This window comes from Amblyomma mixtum, chromosome 2 (assembly GCF_055824585.1).
Source record: "Amblyomma mixtum isolate Tamu chromosome 2, ASM5582458v1, whole genome shotgun sequence".
Classification (NCBI taxonomy): domain Eukaryota; kingdom Metazoa; phylum Arthropoda; class Arachnida; order Ixodida; family Ixodidae; genus Amblyomma; species Amblyomma mixtum.
The window spans coordinates 308,145,393-308,167,096 of NC_143013.1; the positions used below are offsets into that span (position 1 = coordinate 308,145,393).

General features: G+C 46.0%; 1 protein-coding gene across 1 annotated transcript; it reads right to left on the minus strand.

The window, feature by feature from the left end:
• Positions 1 to 1,318: 1,318 nt before the first annotated feature.
• Positions 1,319 to 21,594, minus strand: bor (ATPase family AAA domain containing bor). Its single transcript, XM_089574841.1, has 14 exons — positions 21,259 to 21,594; positions 20,522 to 20,700; positions 20,127 to 20,186; positions 19,954 to 20,023; positions 19,453 to 19,618; positions 18,812 to 18,881; positions 17,167 to 17,379; positions 15,552 to 15,677; positions 14,886 to 15,010; positions 7,859 to 7,910; positions 7,694 to 7,764; positions 3,532 to 3,699; positions 2,339 to 2,447; positions 1,319 to 2,053 (listed from the first exon to the last, which is right to left on the minus strand). The coding sequence occupies exons 1-14, from the start codon at positions 21,476 to 21,478 to the stop codon at positions 1,847 to 1,849; spliced, it is 1,836 nt and encodes a 611-aa protein (XP_089430967.1). The 5' UTR covers positions 21,479 to 21,594; the 3' UTR covers positions 1,319 to 1,846.
• Positions 21,595 to 21,704: the final 110 nt, after the last annotated feature.

The following is a 21,704-nucleotide window of genomic DNA, read 5'->3' on the forward strand; positions in this document are numbered from 1 at the left end:
ACTCGCATAACTTTTCTTTATTACCTTCATTATCAGTTGCAGTGTGAACTGTATCTCAGCTGAACCTTTTTACAAGGTAATCTGAAAATCTTTTTCCTCCTTGCCGCTGGTTCGTTCACGGTCGAATTTTGCGCATGGCTTGCGTTCTGTGCTCTTGTACTGGCATTCTCGCAACAGGCTGAATGCGGAGCTTTCCGCTGAGCTCTTGACCCTTGGAAAAGGCTGCCTCAGAAAATTGGCAGACGCCTACACAAAGAGCTCGTCGAGGCGTTGTCGGAACACTACCAGTTCAGTGACTTAACGCTTGCTCAGTAACGATTATGACATGCTTGCCATGAACATGCATCATGTGTCATTGATGGCGTCGTCATAAGTGACGTTATCAGGTGCGACACGAGATGACGACACCGCCACATGGCCCGACAAGCTTTTGATGTTCTTGCATGGAAACTGTACGAAGCAATGGCGGCATCAGCAGCAGGGTTTCAGCTTACCAAAGTTTATACATAGAGTAGTTTGCCAGTATTCCTGGTGCTGAAAAACTGCAAGTCACTTGCGGTACAGCCGCATTACATCAAACTTCGCTTAATGCAGTGCTGCCCACGCGCGACTACCACATTATGCCTGTTTACATGAACTCAATAGAGTAGAGTCGAGCTTGCTTGTTAGGTAAAAACCAGTTGTCGGGTTCATGTAAACACTGTCAGGTAGAGTAAAATAAGCGGCAGAGCAAGTGAACTCGCCTGCAGTGGGTAGGATAACTCTCTTAACCCGCCTTTCTAAAAATCTCGACACTAGGCACCACTGTGATGCTTACGGACTTGAGAGAGTTCATGTAGACACCAAGCGGGGCGAATCAGGGGCAAGTTACCTAACCCAATGTGACTCTACCCGGTCTTGTCAGGTTCATGTAAGTAGGGCTAATGAGAAAAGCTTTGCATACGCCATTCATTAGCCAGTCAGCAGCTACCTGCAGCACTATGGAAATGCAAAAATAGGTTGTGTAAGGAATAGTTTGATGCACTTGAGACCATTTTAGCGCAAATGCAGTATAATTAAACTAACATTTCTCTATGCAATGGACTCCTCCTTTGTGCAGTCACCTAAGCGTTTTGAGCTTTCTTTAATTCAAGGTTAATCGCAATTGTCAAGCAGCTCAGTTGGCCCACCAGAGCATGCTGAGCGCAGTGGTGGAGGCACTGTCTTACACATGACACAGAAAAAGAAAGAGACAAGTACATATGAGGTGCATCGTGCCTCCTATGAACTTGTCTAAACATCACACTGATATAGTACACACAGAACACAACCACAATAATGATAGCAAAACATTTGCTTTATTCAGCATACTATTTGCATCAAAGAAACGGACTGTAGAGTACTAGCAGGTTTGCAATGCTACACATTTTTTTTTTTCCTGCATACTTTTTTGGTGGCTTTGTTCATTGAAATACTCCATAGATAAATCAGTCTACACTCAGCAACACAAATGGGAATTCATTTAATCAATCTGTATAAAAAACACAATTGCTCACAGCTTATGTACTGCACAACGACTACTCCTGTACATACTGTATGTTGGTGAAAACAAGCACGCAATAATACAGAGCAAAGCTCCAGTCCATTATGCAGCAAATATGAACGAATCCCCGTGAAGCATGTATTACAACAAACACTGTTTACACAGTACTGAATGACTTGGTGGTCATGGGAGGCACATTATGTCTGAAAATACAAATTGGCGCTAACATTACATTTGTATACCTGCTATTGTTATGGCAATGCTACAATCTATACAATCCTTCGTAAAACTGCCTATCAACATTATATACATGGAATGACAGTGCTAAGATGATGCTGCAAAACTTGGTGGAAGTGCAGATGGACTAGTGTAAGGAGTTGTTGACGAGCTGAACCCTCCCGGTGTCCGCTTGCGGTGCTCCTCCTCAGTCTGCCATGCCACCTTCTGTCTGTTCTGCTTCACAGCGTCATGAACGCGGTCCATGATCATAGTTTCAGTAAGCACGCCATCATCCGAAGCATACGCAGCAGCCTGTTAAAAGAGATGCAGTTTTCCAGAAAAACCGTCACAGACTAAACTGCGCAGCAAATTCAGAGCTAAAAGTGAGCCAAAAAAGCCCAAATTTCAGAGCTGTAGACTCTATCCCAGCTCTTTTTTTTTTTTCTTTTCTCTCTTCTTGTGGCTGGCTGTATGTGCACAAGTGCACGCACTCAACTTTTTTTTAGAAGGTCCACTTGATGTCTTCGAAGCTTTGTTGCGATCTTTGTTTTGATTTGCTCATGCACGAAGAATGGCAAGAAAGACTGATCAGCTCACCTGCCATGTGACTCCCAGCTTGGCAATCTCACGGCCAGAGAGTCCTTCTGTGATCCGTGCTATTTCTGAGCAGAGTTTACTGTAGTCAAACTGGGCCACCTTCAGCCTCCTGTGAAGAATTAATGGACATGGTCAGAGCATGCTACGTGCACAGGCGCTTTAGCAATCGACACAGGTATCCCATTTCTGTGAACCTGACCAACAAACAACAAAGAGGTACCATTTCAGTGAATGAGATAAGAACTATTTTAATATTTTTTGTACTCTTTTCAAAAGGTTTTGCAGTACAATTATTTACCGTATTTAGTCACATAACGAACCCACTCGCATACTGAACCCACCCCCCACTTTTGTTATCAACAATTTACTCTTTGAACCTTGCAGAAAAAAACGCACACCTGACCTTCAGGGCAAGTGCTCAGCATATTCGCTTTACCTCACTGTGATTGGCCATTGCTGTCGACTATCACAAAATCACTGCATCCCACCATGATACAGCAAGGACCTACTGAAGTAAATGACGCTAAATGAGGGTGACATGAATGCAGGTGATGCAAGGACTCAACTTGTCAACTGTGCACTTTTTGATGATGGACGATGGACCAGCCAGACAGGCAAGCGGATTGACGGGCAGATGTACGATGTGAAATTTCAACTCTTACAAAAAAATCTCTCGAAATTTTTATCTCCTGTGTAACCCTCCCCAAATGAATCTCAACTCTTATTTAAAACGGTGGATTGATTTGGAAGTAAATATGGGAAACTCCAAAACTGCTTTTGCAGCAAAAGGTGTCTATTATTATTTAGTAATTATCTGAAACAACATAAGCTTGAAACAAAATGCATGCACTAGGAAACGTTCGACTGCTATGCAGTGATGGGCATTATGAAATTTTATGAAAGCTAATAAGTTGATGACATCACATACAACAACAGTAGTGTGTACACGTTTAGCTTTGTCTCTCATCATTCCATGACAATTAACCTGAAAGCCTATTCTGTTCAACTTCAAGCATAGCCGCAGCGAGTAACAGTGGCGGCTTAAAATTCAAACAGATTTCACATTTTAGAAAGACAATTACACTACTAGTATATGCTACAGTCTGCACCCCATACAAGAGATGAGAAAAGGTAGGTCCAGCTTAGACTTGCTCTGCAGGTTTCACTGGGTGCTGTCGACGCAGAACACTCACCTCTTGCCCTCAGATGCTGGCTGGAGGACAAACTTGTCGAAGTACAGTCGCACCATCCGCTCGCGCTCTTCAAGACCAGGAAGCCGGAACTCAACCATCTCATCGACTCGGTCACTCACCGCCCAGTCAAACTGCTCGGGCGTGTTACTCGCCAGGACCAGCATGAACCTGTGGGGAAATCATTAAACTGCTGCAGTCATGCCATCATTCAACAGTATAACGATACATAAGCACTCAAAAACGCAGCAGAAGATTGTGCAGAAAAACAAATGACGTCAGAGTAAGATCATGCGAGCATGCTCTGTTAAGAGTAGTTTCTAAATCAAATCACTTGGGCCGAGCCTCACTCCATGAAGTTCACGGCTACTATGCACAAAACTATTCACAGCACAGTACTGTCCATACACAGTGACCTGATCAATGAAAACATTTAGGTACTTCGTTATAACGAAATCGCTTTACTCGAAATATCGCTTTATTCGAAATTTCTTCCGGTCCCGACCCAAACGCATGCATTTTAAGCCGCATTACTCGAAGCGCACGAAGAGCGTGACCCGCTTAGAGCGAAGTGGCGAGCGGAGGCATCGCCGCCGCCGAGCGTAGGCATCGCCGCCGTGGCGGCGACCCTTTGCGCATGCAGTGCCAAATTAAAGTATTTTCGCGATTCTAAGCACCCCCCGAATCTAAGCAACCCCCCCTATTTTCGGAAAAAAAAAATTCTGAAAAAAAACTTTGCATGTGAATCTAAGCACCCCCTTTTTTGCGCGGAAGAGAGCGTTGCCGAGGCCGCCAAGTGCACTTGCTCTCTTTTTTCGTGGAGCCTGTGCAGTCGGAGTCCCGAGGAGGCGCGGCCTGCGCGTTGTTGTTGTGACTGAGAGAAGGATGAAAAGGAAATTGCACGGGCCTGCCTGCTGGCTCCAGCCGAGCCACCACCGCTGCCAAGTGCAGATAGAGGAGAGTTAAGAGATCAGAGGAAAGATAAAGATAAAAGATAAGACGCGGGTCACAGCAACAAATGCTTCCGCTGGCCCTGCTGAAAAAAACAGATAAGCGGGCGAGGCCACGCTCGCCGAAGCGAGGACAAGGCAGCGGCGTCCACGGCGCTTTTTGTGTTGCTGCGTTCCGACACTACAAGACAGATGGCGGCACAGAACTGTCTGCAGCTATTTTTCTTTTGAATGTTTCCTAAATAAAATGTTTTTTTCTCGCGCCCGTTTCATCGAGATTTCGCCGCGAAAAGAGGGGCCCGGGGGGGGGGGGGGGGGGTGGAGCAGTTTAGATTTTTCGAATCTAAGCACCCCCTCTCACTTTGGGCATCGCTATCGTGAAAAAAAGGGGGTGCTTAGAATCGAGTAAATACGGTAATACCGCCGACGAATGGTGGTGGTGGTGGTGAAAACTTTTTAATAAACAACAGGAGAGTTTGCAGACCAAAAATGGTCCTTTACATAGGTGGAGTCCTTAGTCCGGGACCCCGCTGGACGAGGCCGCTACTCGCGCCCGTTGGACTAGAGCCCTTTGAGACTCCAGCCCCGAGCAGTTGAGCAGGGCTGCCTCCCATGCCTCTCGGGAAGGGGAAGGATTGGGGGGAAGGGAAGGATTCTTTTGACAGGCCCAAACCATGTGGAAGGTATCGGAAACTTCCCCACAGTGAGGGCAGCGCCCATCAATTTTGGGGCCGACGAATGACTCGTGCAGGCATAGAACAGGCCACAAAAGTACCAAACCCACGATCGATGACCTGCCTAGTAAGGGGCACCAAGAGAGTGCCGAGTGTCCCGTGCTCAGCGGGGCCAAATTCCATGGTGCAGCGCGCCCGAACCGTTAATCTCGGTCGGAAGCGCATTCCTGGTGTTCCCCGTGACAGAATCGACACGAAAATAAAGTTTTCCTCGCGCTTTGCGATGACAGAAAACCGCGGTGTCTTGGATGCGGAAAAGTGGCCGGTCATGCTCGATTCGCCCATTCGACTAGACAAACGGCCTAAATGCGTGGTAGGGTGACTGAATTTTGTTCTTACGGCGGGGACACGTGTGCGAAAAGCGAGCGCGATTCACCGCGGCGCGAAGTTGCGAACGGCGCCGCAGCGTCCGATCGCAGCTCGCCGCCCGCGCACAACTAGATGTCAATGACGGGCCGCCCGCGGCAAACGCGACGACGGGAAGCGGGAGCCAACGCGAGCGCGGGGAGCGGTAGCGTCATGATGACGTAGGGCGCGCTCCTTTGAGCCGGGCCGGCCTGCCCACGGCCGGTCTCGACGCGCTCGCTCGCGTCGGGACCGGCCGTGGCCTGCCGGCCTGTCGATCAGCCTGGATCCCGTCTGGATCACAAAAATGAGCTAAAGCTTGTTCTTGATATAGATAATAAACTCTGGTATAAGCAATTTGAAAACTGTATCATCTTTGAGGATCGCTGACCAATATTGAGTTGCTGGTAGAAGTAACAAATGTGCTACGAGCAAATTGGCCACGAACTTGCGATTTCGCTGTGGCAGTGCTCCGAGTAGGTACAGAGACCGACCTTGAGCCGTTGCCTAGCAACCGCCGCAGCCGGCGGACGCCGCGCGGCGCAGCGGTTGCTAGGCAACGGCTCAAGGTAATCCGCCAGCTTCCTCGCAGTTGTGGCGCAATTAAATCTCGGTCTATTTTAGCTTTTTTCGAGCGGTCGCTTATATCGAATTATCGCTTATAACGAATTTTTTCGCCGTCCCGATGACTTCGTTATAACGAGGGATTACTGTACGTGCCCTGTTAGCATCATAAACAAAAAACATAGAAACACAGAACCATATGAGCAGCAACGGTGTTAATAGAGCTGCCACAAAAGCAAGCAAGTCCAATCATTTACTGCTCACTGGTATCAACAAGATATGAACTCTTAATAATGCAGCAAAAAAACTACTTCAGTCGAGCCCACTTTTAATAAACATGACAGTCACGCGCTCATTTGTTATGCAGCAAAACCCTTTACAGTAAAGTTGCTTTGACTAGTAAAAATCTTCACTATATCAATGTTTTTACTATATCAGCTGTTGGTGATGGCATGGCTATGGGGATGCTGCCTAGAAATTAATTCGGCTACTTACTAAACATACAGTGCTAGTTCTATTATGTGTTATGTTTCGGTTTCGTCTAAGTCTCGCTAAGCCTTGTGGAAGTACCGCAGTTGCCTGCATAAAATGCGGCCACGTACTATATAACTCAAGGGGGGGGGGGGGGGGGGGGGAATTTGACTCCATGCAAAAACTGAAGTTTTGCTGAATACAGCGTTGCCATCCATGGTCGCAGTGTCATTTAGAGAAGGTAATAATTAGGAAGCACGTGACACAACTGAGTGCAGTAAAACCATCCACGCAGTGCCGCCTCGTTTACACTTTTTGCTGCCACTACCTCGTGCTTTGTGCTGGCCAGTGCTCCGAAAGTTTTTCCTTATCTTCCCTTCCTTATTCCTCACTGTACTTTATTGTCTTTCCTTTCTCAGCAGCCTGCGCCACCTTCTTTCCATGTTCATATCCAGCTTCATTATTCTTTTTTTTCCCCATGAGCACCACATGCTTTGCCTCATGGCCCCATCTTTCAAAAATTTGGCTTCTTGTAGCAGCTCTGGAGCCTGGCGACTCCAAAGCAACATTTTTATCACCTTCTATATGCATTTTTCTATGACTGCTGGCCCTGCAAGACTGCGCGTGTGCCGCAATGTCATCATATCTCTTTACTATAACTGTATCTTTATTAAAATCTGTTTACTATAAAAGAAAGAAATGTAGTTGCCTATGAAAGGCTAAATGGTTTGGTTTATGGTTTATGGGAGGTTTACCGTCCCAAAGCAACTCAGACTAGGCGGGACGCCGTAGTGAAGGGCTCCAGAAGTTTCGACCATCTGGGGTTCTTTAATGTGCACCGACATCGCACAATACACGGGCCTCTAGCATTTCGCCTCCATCGAAATTCGACCGCTGTGGCTGGGATTGAACCCATGTCTTTTGGGTCTTCAACTGAGCACCATAACCACTGAGCCACCACGGAAGCTTTGCACTCTGAATGAAATCACTGCTGAGTAAAGCTGCCCCAGAATTAGAACACATAACTACAGCTCCAGCCCCAAAACCGGCATGTAGGGGAGCTTGTTGAAAGGCTCTCAACCAAGCAGTATGTCCACTCACTTGTTGGATTGCTCACCGGTACGATACAGGAAAGCATTCAGGGTGGCCCGAAGGTCTTCACTGATCATTTCCTAGGTGAAAGATTAAAAGGAAACGATTATACAAAAATGAATGAAGACATGAAGACAGAGAAAAACAGACAAAAATGGTACTGCAGTTGCTTACTGAGCTACGTTTCCTGAGGAAGGCATCAGCTTCATCAACGAACAACAGTACTCTGTAAAGAAAGCATGCAGAAAGTCAGTCAGACACACCAGAAGAGGTCTGGCCTCATCACTTCACTCTCTTCAATGCTTGTTAAAGCCTGTGCAAAAAAGTTCCAATGACAACAGCTCAAAAAATCCCGGCAAGTAAAGAGTATCTTGTTACAGGCACTAGGTTGGGCAGTTGGGACTAGCTCATTCTTCAACTAATTCATAAACATGCACATCAATCGTTCAAATTGTTCATGGCTGCAGTCACCACGTAAGACGTGCACGTAAACCTTGAAAACTACAAATAAGTAAACATGTTTCATTGCCCGCTATCTAGCCATCAGCTTAATCAGAACAGCAACTGCGTGTATTTCCCAGACAGGACATAGTACCAGTCATTTCCTCATTTCTATGCTGTTACCCCTAGATGCAATGGCTTTATGGGCTGCTTCGTAATTAACCCCCTAGCAGACACGGACAATCCAGGCTTGTCATAAGCCAAATGTCACTTCTGGCTCATGACGAGCTTGTCGTGCATTTTCTGACACTCTTGTGTCTGGTTTATGGTGAGCAGGACTCGTCCAAAACATTTTTTTGGTTTGTCGACAGATGGCAGCATGAGTACTAAATGACCATATTGGTACCACTTTCAAAAACAAATGCGTCCGTTAGGGGTTAAACTACTACTCTTGCTATTTCCCAAGCAGTATTAATGTGTTTTGCTCAGTAGGCTGCATATTACCTGCAGATTCACATAACTTGGCAAAATGGTATAACATGAAAAAGACAAAATAGCACATGCCCTGTCTTCATCTATGATGCACATACCTCGGCACCATGAGCGGAGGCTCACTCACACTCACACTCATGACCACTCGCACTCACTACTACTCACACACACTCACACTCATGTCCATTCACACTCACAACCACTCACTCACACTCGCACTCATGACCACTCACACTCACAACCACTCACACAAACTCGCACTCATCATCACTCACACTCACAACCCCTCACTCACACTCACACTCATGACCACTCGCACTCACAACCACTCACACGCACTCACACTCATGTCCACTCACACTCACAGCCACTCACTCACACTCGCACTCATGACAACTCACACTCACAACCACTCACTCGCACTCATTTCCACTCACACTCATACTCATGTCCGCTCACTCGCATTTACGTTCAGTGTACTGTTTCCTTGTTTGCTGACAACGGAGGGGATGAGAGATTTACTGTCGCGGCGACTGCCCTCGTAGCTCCCCTAACATTATCCTCAGTCGCAAAGATGTGGTGGTGAGCTGCCCAGGCTTTGTTGGGCTATTTGGCCAATTTGCACAGTTTCGATGCTCGAAGAAAGTAGTCACTCATCACGCATATTCCATGGACCGAATGCTACGCACCTGTGCTCCTGCGCTTGCTGCTGAGACGATGATTGTCTGTATAGCGTCAGCTGCTGAGATGCTTAGACAAGTTTTTGAACAGTGTCCATAGGCGTGCGAAGGGTTCTCCATGAGAATGAGCCAAGTTTTAGCGCAGTGCCCCCCCCCCTCCTCCCCGCCCCCCACCCAACCACCTCTCACCTAGGCCCCTGCCGCCAAAACGGAGAGCAAATATGAGGAATGATTATAAAACATTTATTTCCATGTGATGGAATTGCTAAATATACAGGATATTATAAAGGTGTAGTTTTTTATTTTAATATGTAACATCGGCAGAGGAATATAGGGTATAGAGAGTATAGGCGGCTGGTTTTTTTGACGCCCAAAATGTGAACAAGTGAGGGGAAAGATTCACAGTATTGCCAGCGTCTCCACAAGAGGTCTTGTCTCCACCCAGACGAAGACAGTCCTCTTGTTGAAACGTTCGCAAACACCCTGAGGCTTTCCCTCCCTTGTTCACCACATGAGTACCGGCAGAGGAAGGCAGTCATTGCGTCGCTGAAGCATTGATGTAGCATCGCGCTTCCGGAGTAATTTCCGTTCTCTCTAGACCACAGAAACTATGACAGATTTGTTTTTTGGTTACTGTCACAGCAAAAAAAAAAACTGAAAAGATTGCCTCCAAAATTACCTGGCAAGTAAACAGTTCTTAGAACGCAACATTAGAGGTCTTTGGCCGTTAAAAAACCTGCTTGGCGGTAGCACTGCACTGTAAACAATGACCGAATAGGTCCGACAGATTAAATGTATGGGGCAGACTTGGCGATTAGGGGGGAAGGGGAGGGGGGGCGCACCTCCTTCCCTTGTGCGTGTGCCTATGACGGTGTGCAAGTAATAATAATGAGTTTGCCTTGACAATATTCTTGGATGGTGTCTAATTACCAAGATTTGGTCTTCCTTGACAATGACGTGTCCGTGACTCTGCATCAACTGATTGGAGTCAAGTGACGATTATGAATACTTTTCGCAGCATGGAAAATGGAGCGTGTTTTTCAAAAGATCGAGTGATTTCCCGACGCAAAGGAAAATGGCTGGAATGGGTCGCAAGTAGAGGATTTCCCCGCGTAATAACGATGCTAGGGGAGGTTGCCATTATCAATCCATTTACAAAACCTACTAAGCTTACTATGTGGGGCCGATCTGTGTACTGTACATGTCTGCAGGCAGTACGTTTCCTGTATTGCCCATAATCCCTGTCTGAAGGAAGTTTTACAAACCAACGCGGTGTTTTTGAGGCCAGTGCATGCGGAGACCACATGCGCATCCGCGTGGTAATAGGGGGTGCTTACTTTGCACCCGATTATTCTCCAACGTCGCTCTCGGAAGAATGCATATGCAGCTAACTTGTTAGCCAATTTGAGCCAATCTGAAATGATATGGCTTTAATGGGAAAAAGCGCTATCCAGAAGTTCTTGGTGGAAATCATAGTATCTGCTTCAAATGATGCCTCATGCTGTCCAGATATCAGTTAGGGTAAGATTGCTGAAATAGGTGCGTGCCAACAGAAGTTAATCCCCTTGCTGTACACGAAAAATGAACAAAATCGCATTTCACGAACTCATTTCGGTTTCACTCGCCAAATGCCGAAGATTAGGCGGCACAAATGAGAACCAAGCCTCGCATACATGCAGCGGAAGCTTGTATGCATTTGTTGACTTGTTAGGAGAAGGTAAGTGAAGCCAACCAAGTAAAATACAGAAAAAAAAAGAAAAAACACGACGTTTCGGGACCGCCTCGGCCCCTTCTTCACGGTGTGACTACGGGCGAGCGCAGACCTCCGGGTCAATGGCCGCAGCCCATGAACGTAGGATGAGGGGAGAGTCCCCAGGGAACGATTAACATTCTCTCGTGTTTGCTGAATGTGCCACGACTCGAGTAGAAGCCTCCTGTGTGGATTAGCTTCCGTTTCCAATACAATGGTGCTGTCGAAGTCAATTGGATGGTCACACCCTTCGCAGTGTTCGGCCACGGCGCTGCGTTGATGATTCATGTGACGGACGTCCGCTTTCTGTTGGCTCATCCTTTCCGCGAAGTTCTTCGTTTCCCCTATGTACGACGCCGGGCAGACGGAACACGGAATTTTGTACACGACGCCCTGGGCCTTTTCTCTGGGCTGCCGGTTTTTTGGGCGGGGGAGAAGGCGACCGATAGAGCTGGTCGGTTTGTGCGTTGCCAGCACCCCTTCTGCCAGCACCCCAACCAGACAGACTTCTGTCGAATGTTTTCTTTTGAGTTGTTGACTTGCCAGGGCAGCCCCCACCTGCTCATATTGCCAACGGCGTAGTTCTGCTTACATGACGCTGACGGGAGCCTATTCATGACCAAAGAAAAAACTTTTTTTTTTCTGGACTCCGGGGAGAGCGTGGGGGAGCTTAATATTCAACTCTTTCCTGTGCTGCGAGCACAGTTAAGAGTCGAATATGTCGGCACCCTTCGAACTGTTTGTGAAAAGCTCCTGGTCCCCCTTCCGCCCGCCGCCCTCAGTGTTCTCTTCTGGTCACATTTTTGGCTGTGGCATCGTATGTTTTTTTCTTCAGTGCCTTAGCAGCACTCTCTTGCACGATACTTTTAAGCGAAACGAAAACTGTCGCCCTAGCTTGATTCTTATTAACTTTCAGTCGCGTGTACTGCTTTTCTTCTGTAGTTTTTTTTTTTCTCAAGTGAAACGGTGACAATACTCAGACACATTCTATTTTATATACCTTTCCCGAGTACATAAAAATTAATTTCGAACTGTACGTCCAACCAATCAAAAAGGTCCGGCAATTTGGTTGCCACTTAATATCCACTGCCGAAAATCGCCGCAACGTTTCATCACAGTTGAGTTTCCCTCTCAATATTGTAGAGGTAAATTATGTTGATGATGATTATTGAAGGGTGCTTGACGTCTTGGAGATTCGATATTGCTCGATCATGTTGCCAGAGGACACTTCTGGAGAGGTTAACTTTTTATTACCCATTAATAAAACAAAGAAAGATACAAGCAAGGAGAAAACTTGTTTACATTTGACTGACCAGTAGCTTTACGTGACGAAACCAGCCCTCGCTCCCGCCCAAACACTTGATTTTAAACCCTATGACCCTGCCGCCGGTGGAGACAGTAACCAATCAGGTAACTCCGCAAACATCAACCCAATAAATCATTGGGGAAAGGAAAACGTCGCCAATCAACAACTGTAAAAGGACAACACAGCCAATCAGTGTTTTTGGAGAGAAGATAACTCACCTCCACAAACACTGCACAAATATGTACATTTTCCACCATCAAGATCTCGGAGGTTTCTCCCTTCGTCCCGCGAGCTTCGCAAACATTCTCGATTTCCCACGGTGCAGGTTGTTTCAACCTCTGGTAAACTGAGGTTCGGGGAAAGTCACCTCAAGGCCCATCTGCTCAGTACCGTCACTTACAAACTGTCTTCAAGCCTGTAGCTAGCGTGGCAATGTCCTGTTGACCGCGCCTCAAGTTGTCAACGCGTGCTGCCATAGACATGGGACAAAAGCTACACGACGAGGATCCGCCTTTGCGCAAGAACGTGCGCAGTGGGATGCGACCTGACGTATATGTTCCCGGAGGGTGTTTGACCTTTCCCTTATTCTCGGAATCCGTCGCTATCCCGCTCCCCTTATACCGCTGGGCAGCCAGTGTGACTCATCCCCCTCCCTGCAGTTGTGCGGAGGGCAGAAAAAAAAAACTCAATGGACAATCCTTTATCGCGAACCCGGACGCGACAAACAATGCACAGGACCGCGAACTTCACTACCACCATCAGCACGAAACAATAATTTCTGGCGCAAATTAAAACATAAAATATTGCCGTTTTGGATATCTCCTTGGGCGTCAAAGACATTACCATGCCTGATGCTATGCATACAAAAAAAATAAATGATAAAAGCCACATGCTTGATTTCCGACGCTGGGCTCTTTAAAGTACATGATAGAAACAAGAATCCTCTGGCGTTACCGAAAAGCGCACTTGGTTTTCGCGTCGTTTCCGGGCTTGAGCCGGGTTTGTGCAGCTCAAGACCTGGGATAAAGGAGGTCGGGTTACCGCATGGGTCAGAGCCTATGAACAAATTACGGCCAGAGGAGCGCTCTGCAATGCGCATACCTGGGCAAAGAAAAAAACCCAAGTCCACTGCAGCACCGAGGTCCCAACTTACGGTAGTTATTGCCGAGCAGCGGACAGTCGTTGTTTCAGCAGTAAGCATTGTAACTCATATGTATACGAGATCGAGCCATGCGGGGAGCATGGCAAGAGACATATATCTATATTTTCAGGACTGGCAATGCGAAATTCGATAAAGGGTCTCAAAAAACTTGTAGCGGCTCACTGCATCCGCGAAGGGCCTGCGCCCGTGCCAACGGTGAACTACAAAAGCAACGAAAGATTGCCGTTCCCGTGCCAGCGGAATCCTTTCCTTCGGTTGTCCAAAGACACCGGCATGATGCCTTATGCTGCCTCGAGCGCCTTCAGTAGTGAATATTTGCTTCCCACAGCTGTCAACAACATGAAAATAGCTAAGCGGGTATCAGCGTCACGAAACATGGGCGACCGACTTCGCTGTCGCTTCCACCCACCATTCACATCCACTCATTGCCACTCACATCCACTCATTGCCACTCACAACCACTCATTGTCACTCATATCCACTCGCAACCACCCATTGCCACTCACGCCCACTCACATCCACTCATCAATCATACCCACTCACCTCTACTCACTCTCACATCCACTCAATCGCATTCGCACTCATGTCCACTCATCCTCACGTCCACTCACACTCACACTTATGAACACCCCCACTCACATCCACTCACTCGCACTCACACCCACGTCCACTCGCACTCACGACCACTCACTCGCACTCACACTCAGACCACCCACACTAACATCCGCTCACTCACACTCACACTCATGATTACCGACACTCATATCCACTCACTCGCACTCACACTCACGTCCACTCGCACTCATGACCACTCACTCACACTCACACTCACAGACGTGAGTGTGAGTGTGAGTGAGGCGATATGAGTGCACTCATGAGTGAGTGTGCCGACCTATGATGATGCATGAGGTTTGTTTGCACCATGTGAATTTACCAGGGCTGGCAGATGGTTTTTCTTTTTCCATACCTGCACCAGGCCAATGTAAGCACACTCCAAGCTAGATTCTAAATGCTAGTTGTGAACGTCAATGAGGCAGAGACCTCCATGGGAGTACAAGTGCGGGAATGCATGCCCTGGCCTTGAGTGTTAGGCAAAATTCAGCATCAGAAAACCACACAAAGACGAGGAATGACGATAACAGATGCAATTATCCTTAATGTAACAACTTTCACCTTCTGCGTTGTGTTTGCTCCAGCTTTAAGAAATAAAGACTGGTTGAAGGTCAGCACCTGTCCAAGTCTCATCATGCCCCACCTTTGTGTTGTTTATTTAGCGCTTATGCTTAACCAACTAGCCTGTAACTGAGCTTCATTATCATGCAAAGCTCTAATGACACAGCAAGATATGAGCAAGGTGCACTCTTCCTTACCCCCGCCTGCTGGTTTGGGACCAGTCAAAGACCTTGTGCACAGCAGAGACACCTTCGCGGCCCATGGGGGCAACGTCGCCACCACTCATGAGCGCATATTCCATACCCGAGTGCTGAGCCAGGCGCTGCAGAGGACACAGACAAAAAAAGTAGACTTGAGCGATTAAGACATGCCTGCTCTGAAAACACTATATAAAGTGCAGCTGCGCATGCCTAACAGGTGTACATAAAAAAAGCTCAGCACATTTACAAATGCCATGGAGGTAAAAGCCATGCCACTGCGATTGTTGAACACCTGCGTGTAGAGCACCAACTCAGGTCATCAGTTATGCTTGCGTAAAGATCACTGAAAGAATACTCACTGCGCTACCATAATGACATTCATAAAATGTACGCCTCACTGCACACTACGAAAAAAAATTTTCCTATTTGAAGAAAATAAGGCTCCAACGAATACGTAATGCCATAAAAGTAGATTGTTTCAAACCTACGCAATACATAAGCACTTTAATCATCATGCATAGATAAAGCAAGTTCATGTGAAATTCCCTGGAAAAGATAATGGGAGTTGTGTAAAAGCATTCAGGCACCAGAAAAGGTGGGAGAAAGCCTAGCCTAAGCATAAACTTCCCCTGCGACAGTATGGTAAGGGTGCTAACGGCCCACCTTGGCAAACAGTGTCTTGCCAGTGCCTGGGGGTCCATACATGAGAATGTTCCTGTACATCCCCTTGTTTTTCTTGGTGTTCCTAGTAGCTATGGCAATGTCTCTTAGCCGCTCCTCCAGCTTGGGCTGAAATGGAGAAAAAGTAAGGACTGCAGATCATGCAGGCACTCGAAAACAGCAACAAAAAGCGTAATCATGAAATGGTAATAAAACAACATAAATTTGAAACAACAAACAAATGCCCTATTCGTGTGAGGCACACAAAATTTTTCTACCATAAATGGTGATATGGCGGCATGCTTAGCGTAACAGGCATACATGCTTCTAAAGCACAAGTATGGAGACATAAATTCCAAACAGGAAAAAAAAAGGAAAGGAAAGGTAACTAAAATAGGCATTCTGAGTAATACATGCTGAGGTCTTAAGGGAGGACACTGGTCTTTGAGACCAAAAAATGGCCAAAAAAATCGATCTTCAAAAAATGACGTTTGTGGAATTTACAGCTATTATTTTTCGACTGTACAAATTTTTTCCTTCAAGAAATCAACATTTTGACCATAATATTAAATTCAGATGATCGTGTGGGCTGAATTTATGCAGGAGCAGGCAATTTAATGGCATGAAAATTTTCGACCTCTGGCTGTCTTAGTATGTCAATATCTCAACATCTAGGACAGACAGAGATGTCATATTGTTTGCTAATGGAAGCTGAAGGCACTGTGTGCGCAATAATCGAAGCAGATTTGTTCAATCGCACTTCAAAAATTTATAATTTTGAAAAGTTTACCGGAGCATTACATTCACACCTTGAACATTGAAATTCCAAGCGCTGTAAAATTACTAATGAGGGTAAAATGAAAAAATAGTTTTGATTATTGCACTCTTTACTCTCTATACTATGTAGCCATGGATTAAAAATGATTTTTTATTGAGCAGTTTTTTTTTGCACCGAGGTACTAATGAATGACTGATTAAAATTAATTATCTTGGGAACCGACCAATTTATGAGAAAGGTTTGGTTTGGTTTATGGGGTTTAACGTCCCAAAGCGACTCAGGCTATGAGGGACGCCGTAGTGGAGGGCTCCGGAAATTTCGACCACCTGGGGTTCTTTAACGTGCACTGACATCGCACAGTACACGGGCCTCTAGAATTTCTCCTCCAAAGAAATTCAGCCGCCGCGGCCGGGATCGAACCCGCGTCTTTCGGGTCAGCAGCCGAGCACCATAACCACTGAGCCACCGCGGCGGCACAATTTATGAGAAAGGTAATTTCATTGCTGAAATCAGTATAAAAAACTGACAGCCCAATTTAGTTTCCGATATGTTTCAGATATAAGGTGCGTGCTGAGTTTAGCTGTAATGCCATTGATTGTGGAGCGGAAGAAACAATGTGATCGATACACTTCATCACTGTATCATCTACACTCATGACAGCAGGGTATCAGATGTGTGCAGATGTGAAGTGGCGCCTATGATCTATTCACGTGGCTGTGTCTTGATGCAACAGAAATCTGCAGTGGCATTGTGCAGAAGGACTGGTTAACAGCAGTCCAGGTTAACAGAGGCAGGTTAACAGCAGAGCAAACTTACGCATCAGCAGAAACCCAAACTTACATCAAGCACTACGCCCTTGAGGGCATCAGTAGGCTTGCTGGTGAGCTGGCGGGCAGTGCGGATGGGGTGCTTGATGGCTTCCATGACGGTGAGACGAGAGGTGTCCCGCACCAGGGACGGCTTTCCGAGCCGCATTTCCACGTACCGTGCCGCAATGCCCGTGCCCAGCTTGGCAGAGTACACACCGAGAGCCAGCAAGGTGACACCTGCAGCCTGATCGCGAGCGTTACAAGGATCGAATGAATGCATCCCACCTACAAAGGTGCTTTCTACATGAGCAAAAGTAGAGGCTCTCTCGCTCTCTCTCTTTTTTTTTAACTGCAACTGCGCCCCAAATGAGTAGGCTATTTGCATTGTTAGTTCTTAAAGAATTAAGATATGAAACATTCAGGAAATAGAATAAGGCACAACAACAGAGAAGCAGGGTAACTACACTTCAAAAGGAGACGAGTTCGTTTCTTCTGCTTGCAGGTGCGCAAGTGACCTTCAGATTTCTGATGTTTCAATACAGTCCACCATTTCTCGATCTGACAACAGGCACAAAAAAAGGTTTTCCGAAAATACATTTCTAAAATCTTGGTTTCTTGTCATCGTTCTAGTTAATGAAAAGAATCAACAATAACAACCTCTCATCTTTTGTGAAAGCTATAATGTTCTTTTTGCAATAACAAGTCTCCAAAGACTGGTTCTACTAAGGAAACATTAACTTGTGCTTCTTAGCTCTTTTATTTTTTTACTTTTAATTTAAACAGTTCTTGCGGACTTGAGGTGCATGACCATTTGCATTCAAAGTATATTTCCACATCCATGCTGCACCAACTAGGCTTTCACACTTAATTTTAATTAGGAATTGTTCCTTGAATGTCTTGGCGGCCAGCATGAATACCCAACAGCATTTCGGTAGCCCCTGCTGGCTGTGTGTGCATTATGCAAAACAGGAAGGCCATTCCTTTTGCCTTCTGGGTCTCGCATCTAAAAGTTCATCCTGTGATGAACAATGTAGAGTTGTTCTAAGTCAGTAAACAAACATTTAAAAACTTATTAAGGAGAATCTCCTATGCAAGCACCTGCTTTCCAGGCTTTCAGCCATTTGCATCGGCAGGCTCTGCCAATCAGCAAGTACATTTTTGGCACACCAGTTTGTCAATGAGTGCTGATTTTTGACAAAATTTGATTCATATGCATGAACAACAAAACCTTGAACTTTTTTTAATCCTGAAAAACAAGGGTCCCAGCACAATATCAGCATGATGAAAGTATTCTAAAATTTGGTAAACCAAAGCGTGCAGTGAACACACAGCAAAGTATGTCAATTACACTAAATCGCTTCAGGCTTTAGAAACACATGCCCTACACCACATCCATACCAATAAAATTTCTTGATGGCATGTTGTTTCAATGTTTCTTAGCACTGTACATGTGCCCATTGTTCTCGATAACACTTCAAATTTTGCAAGCCCTACAAGACAGATGAGTGCAAACTAACAATCATAGGCATGAAATACTGTAAACTTTTACTATTTGCCACCTTACATGTTACAAAGGCTGACTGAAAAGAGCTTTTTTTGCTTGCAGCATAAGCTAATCAAATCTTCACGTTAGAGTTATTACTTGAAATATTTACAGAGCCTGATAATGAACTCACCGTAGCTGAGACTTTGTCCCAGTCGGTGATAAAAGCTCGGAAACCTTCGCCAAACACCGCACCTGCCGTCCTGCAAAGGAAGCAAACAGAAGATGATGGCTAAACTTTCAGGAACGGATGGCAAAACAAGACGGACTGAAATTTCATGACAGAATGCCAAATTACTGTGTTGCAGAAATATCATTATCATTTCCATTCACACTATAAATTTGCTTTCCTTATAAGACATGTTATCACTCCTGCAGTGCATCAAATTCAGAATCGTATAAGCAATCAGAACTAAAAAAAAAAGAACCAGCTAGGTTCTCAAAACTATTTAGGAAATGGGAAACTCCAAACTGTATTATTATAGAACTTCTAACTACAGAGGATACAGCATTTTTTTTTTTTTCGTATGTCCTAGATGTAGAGTCACGAAAGTCAAATGCTCTCATCTAAATATGCACAGAAACAAAGTCCACATAAGCACTTTAATGCTATTAAGCATACCTGTGATGTGAGCTATCACGAGCCCCATACAAAGCTCCCATTCAATTCGCTCTCAATTCTACCACTGGGCTGGCTCTGGAAATAATTAATCGACATCACGGCAAAACCAGCAGCATAGTACACTGTCCATATAGGAGGAAACTTATGCTTACTTGATTGACTCAAGGACCGTGGCTCTGTTCTCGGCAGCCTTCACTTTGATCTGCTCAATGTAGAGGTCCTGGTTCTCACGGTCAATCTTGGCCTTAGCCCTTAACTCAGCCTCCAGCTTCTTCATGTCATTCTTGTGCCGCAGATCCATCTCATGCTCTATTGTGGCTGCATAAATTGCCGTTTCATTACTCAGTGGCACAGCAAGTAGGTGCTATAGGTGCAGACCCTCGATTTCACACAACAGCTCATGAATGCAAGACCCGTTCACAACTTTTCAACCCATTTGCTCCAAAGAAGCTTAGCAGCACTTCGCTGCTGTGCGTCACAAAAATTGATCATACAAACAAACAGTTTCTCTTCAGTGTCCCTTCAACTATACAGCGCAATGCAGGGATTCAGTCTTACGCATCATCCAACCCTAATGTCGTACATAAGTGAGCCAGAGAACAAATTACATTGGTATCCAAAAGTAATATAGAGAGCCAAACAAAAGCACTCACATCTTCTTAAGGCTTCTTGCTTGGCGACAGATTCCTCTTGCCGCTTCAAGTTCTCCTCATTGGCCCGTTGCTGTATAGAAGCAAAGCAAAGGTTCCTCACTCTGCCCTTTCACAACACACAAGCACAGCAAGGAAGCCGCCATAGTTGATAACAACGTAGCTTGAAATCATACCTGCTGGAGCAGCTGGTCGTCATAGCGTTTCCTTGCAAGCTGGTCTTGATACACGGCCCGCTGTATTGTAATGAAGCAAGATGAGCAATTTTGATATTTTTTTCTCTTTAACAAGGAAACCTGGTGCATCTTTTAACTCACATGAAGCCAACAAAGGCATGATAATATCACACACGAATGAAAGCAACATAAATTCATACCAGATTACACAGAAGCATTGGGAGTATTTCTATTTTTTTACCCACATATAAGTTTCACTCACAGCTGATTTCACAGCAGGATATGCATGATTACCATGGCCCATCCAGCCATTTAGGCTCTTTTTAAAAAGCATGTCAAAAGGTGGAGGTTTTCTTTAGCTTTCTTGTACAAGCTTGCCAGACGTGGCTGCTAACCTGTTGGTGCTGTTTTGTTTCCTCAGCAAGCGTCTTTCTCCGCTCTTCCTGCTGCACCCTGTGAGCATCCAGCTTGGAGTGCTCAATGTGTGCCTCAAACTCCTTGATCTTGGTTTGGTGCTCAAGCTGCAGCGTGTGCTCCTGCATCTTTGACAACTCCAACGCCTCCTTTGCATGGCCTTGACAGGTAGAAACACAAGGAAAATGTGAGACGGGAAAATTTCAATGCATAGAAACAAGGAAAGTCAAGCAAAGTCTTCCCATCTTTTCGTTTTCTTTTTCAACAGTCACAGGAAAATCTGACGAATAGCCGGATGACCTGAAGGTATCCACTGACATTACTGGATAATTTGCACAATGGTTTGAACCTGCCATTAATTCACATGAGGAAGAATACTTAGCAGCACGAGATATGCTTTTCTGCCAGCTACAGTTTCAAGGTACGGTTCATGTGCGGTTCATGTGCGCTAACCAAGGGGAAGCAAGTTGAAAGCAATTTTCTTTTCCCCCAGCACATGCGTGATATGACTTATACTAACGATTAATTTGTCTACACGAGTCAACCGATTGCAAGATTAAGCGATTAATTTCTCTCCATTGTGTAGTGCAATTTGCTCGAGCAGTTTATGATTGTATGGTACCACTGTATGATGCAAGACTAAGCAAAACCAATTACGAGGAGGAACTGAAATGCTTAAAACTGAGTCACCTCCACAGGTAGGCATTTAAATACTCACGCGATGCTTCCAGGTCCCGAGCCGCCTTGGCCGCTCTTTCGAGAGCGCTCGAGTCAAAGTGGTAACCCTCCATCCTCGACGACTTCTTTCCATCGTCGCCGCCACCGCTGCCGCCACCCGCGGCCGCGCCGCCGCTTGGAACTGTAACGCCGAGGCTCGAGAGGTCCGGCATCTCACCGCCGCCCGGCTGGTCCCTCTTGATTCCGAATAACCACGACATTTTTCTGCTCTTCTCGACCGCGAAGGACCAAGCCACCCAAGCCGGCTCTCCAAGTTCACTGCGGGAAGCACGTGGGCAGCGCGAGCCCCCTCTCTGAGCAGCTAGAGCAGTGACCGCGAGCGACCAATGGAGCCCCACATGGAGCGACTAAAGCACCGAAGTCGAAGGAAATAGCAGAGATGGTTTGAAGCAAAACCTTCTCATATGATCAAACGTCTGCGAAGGA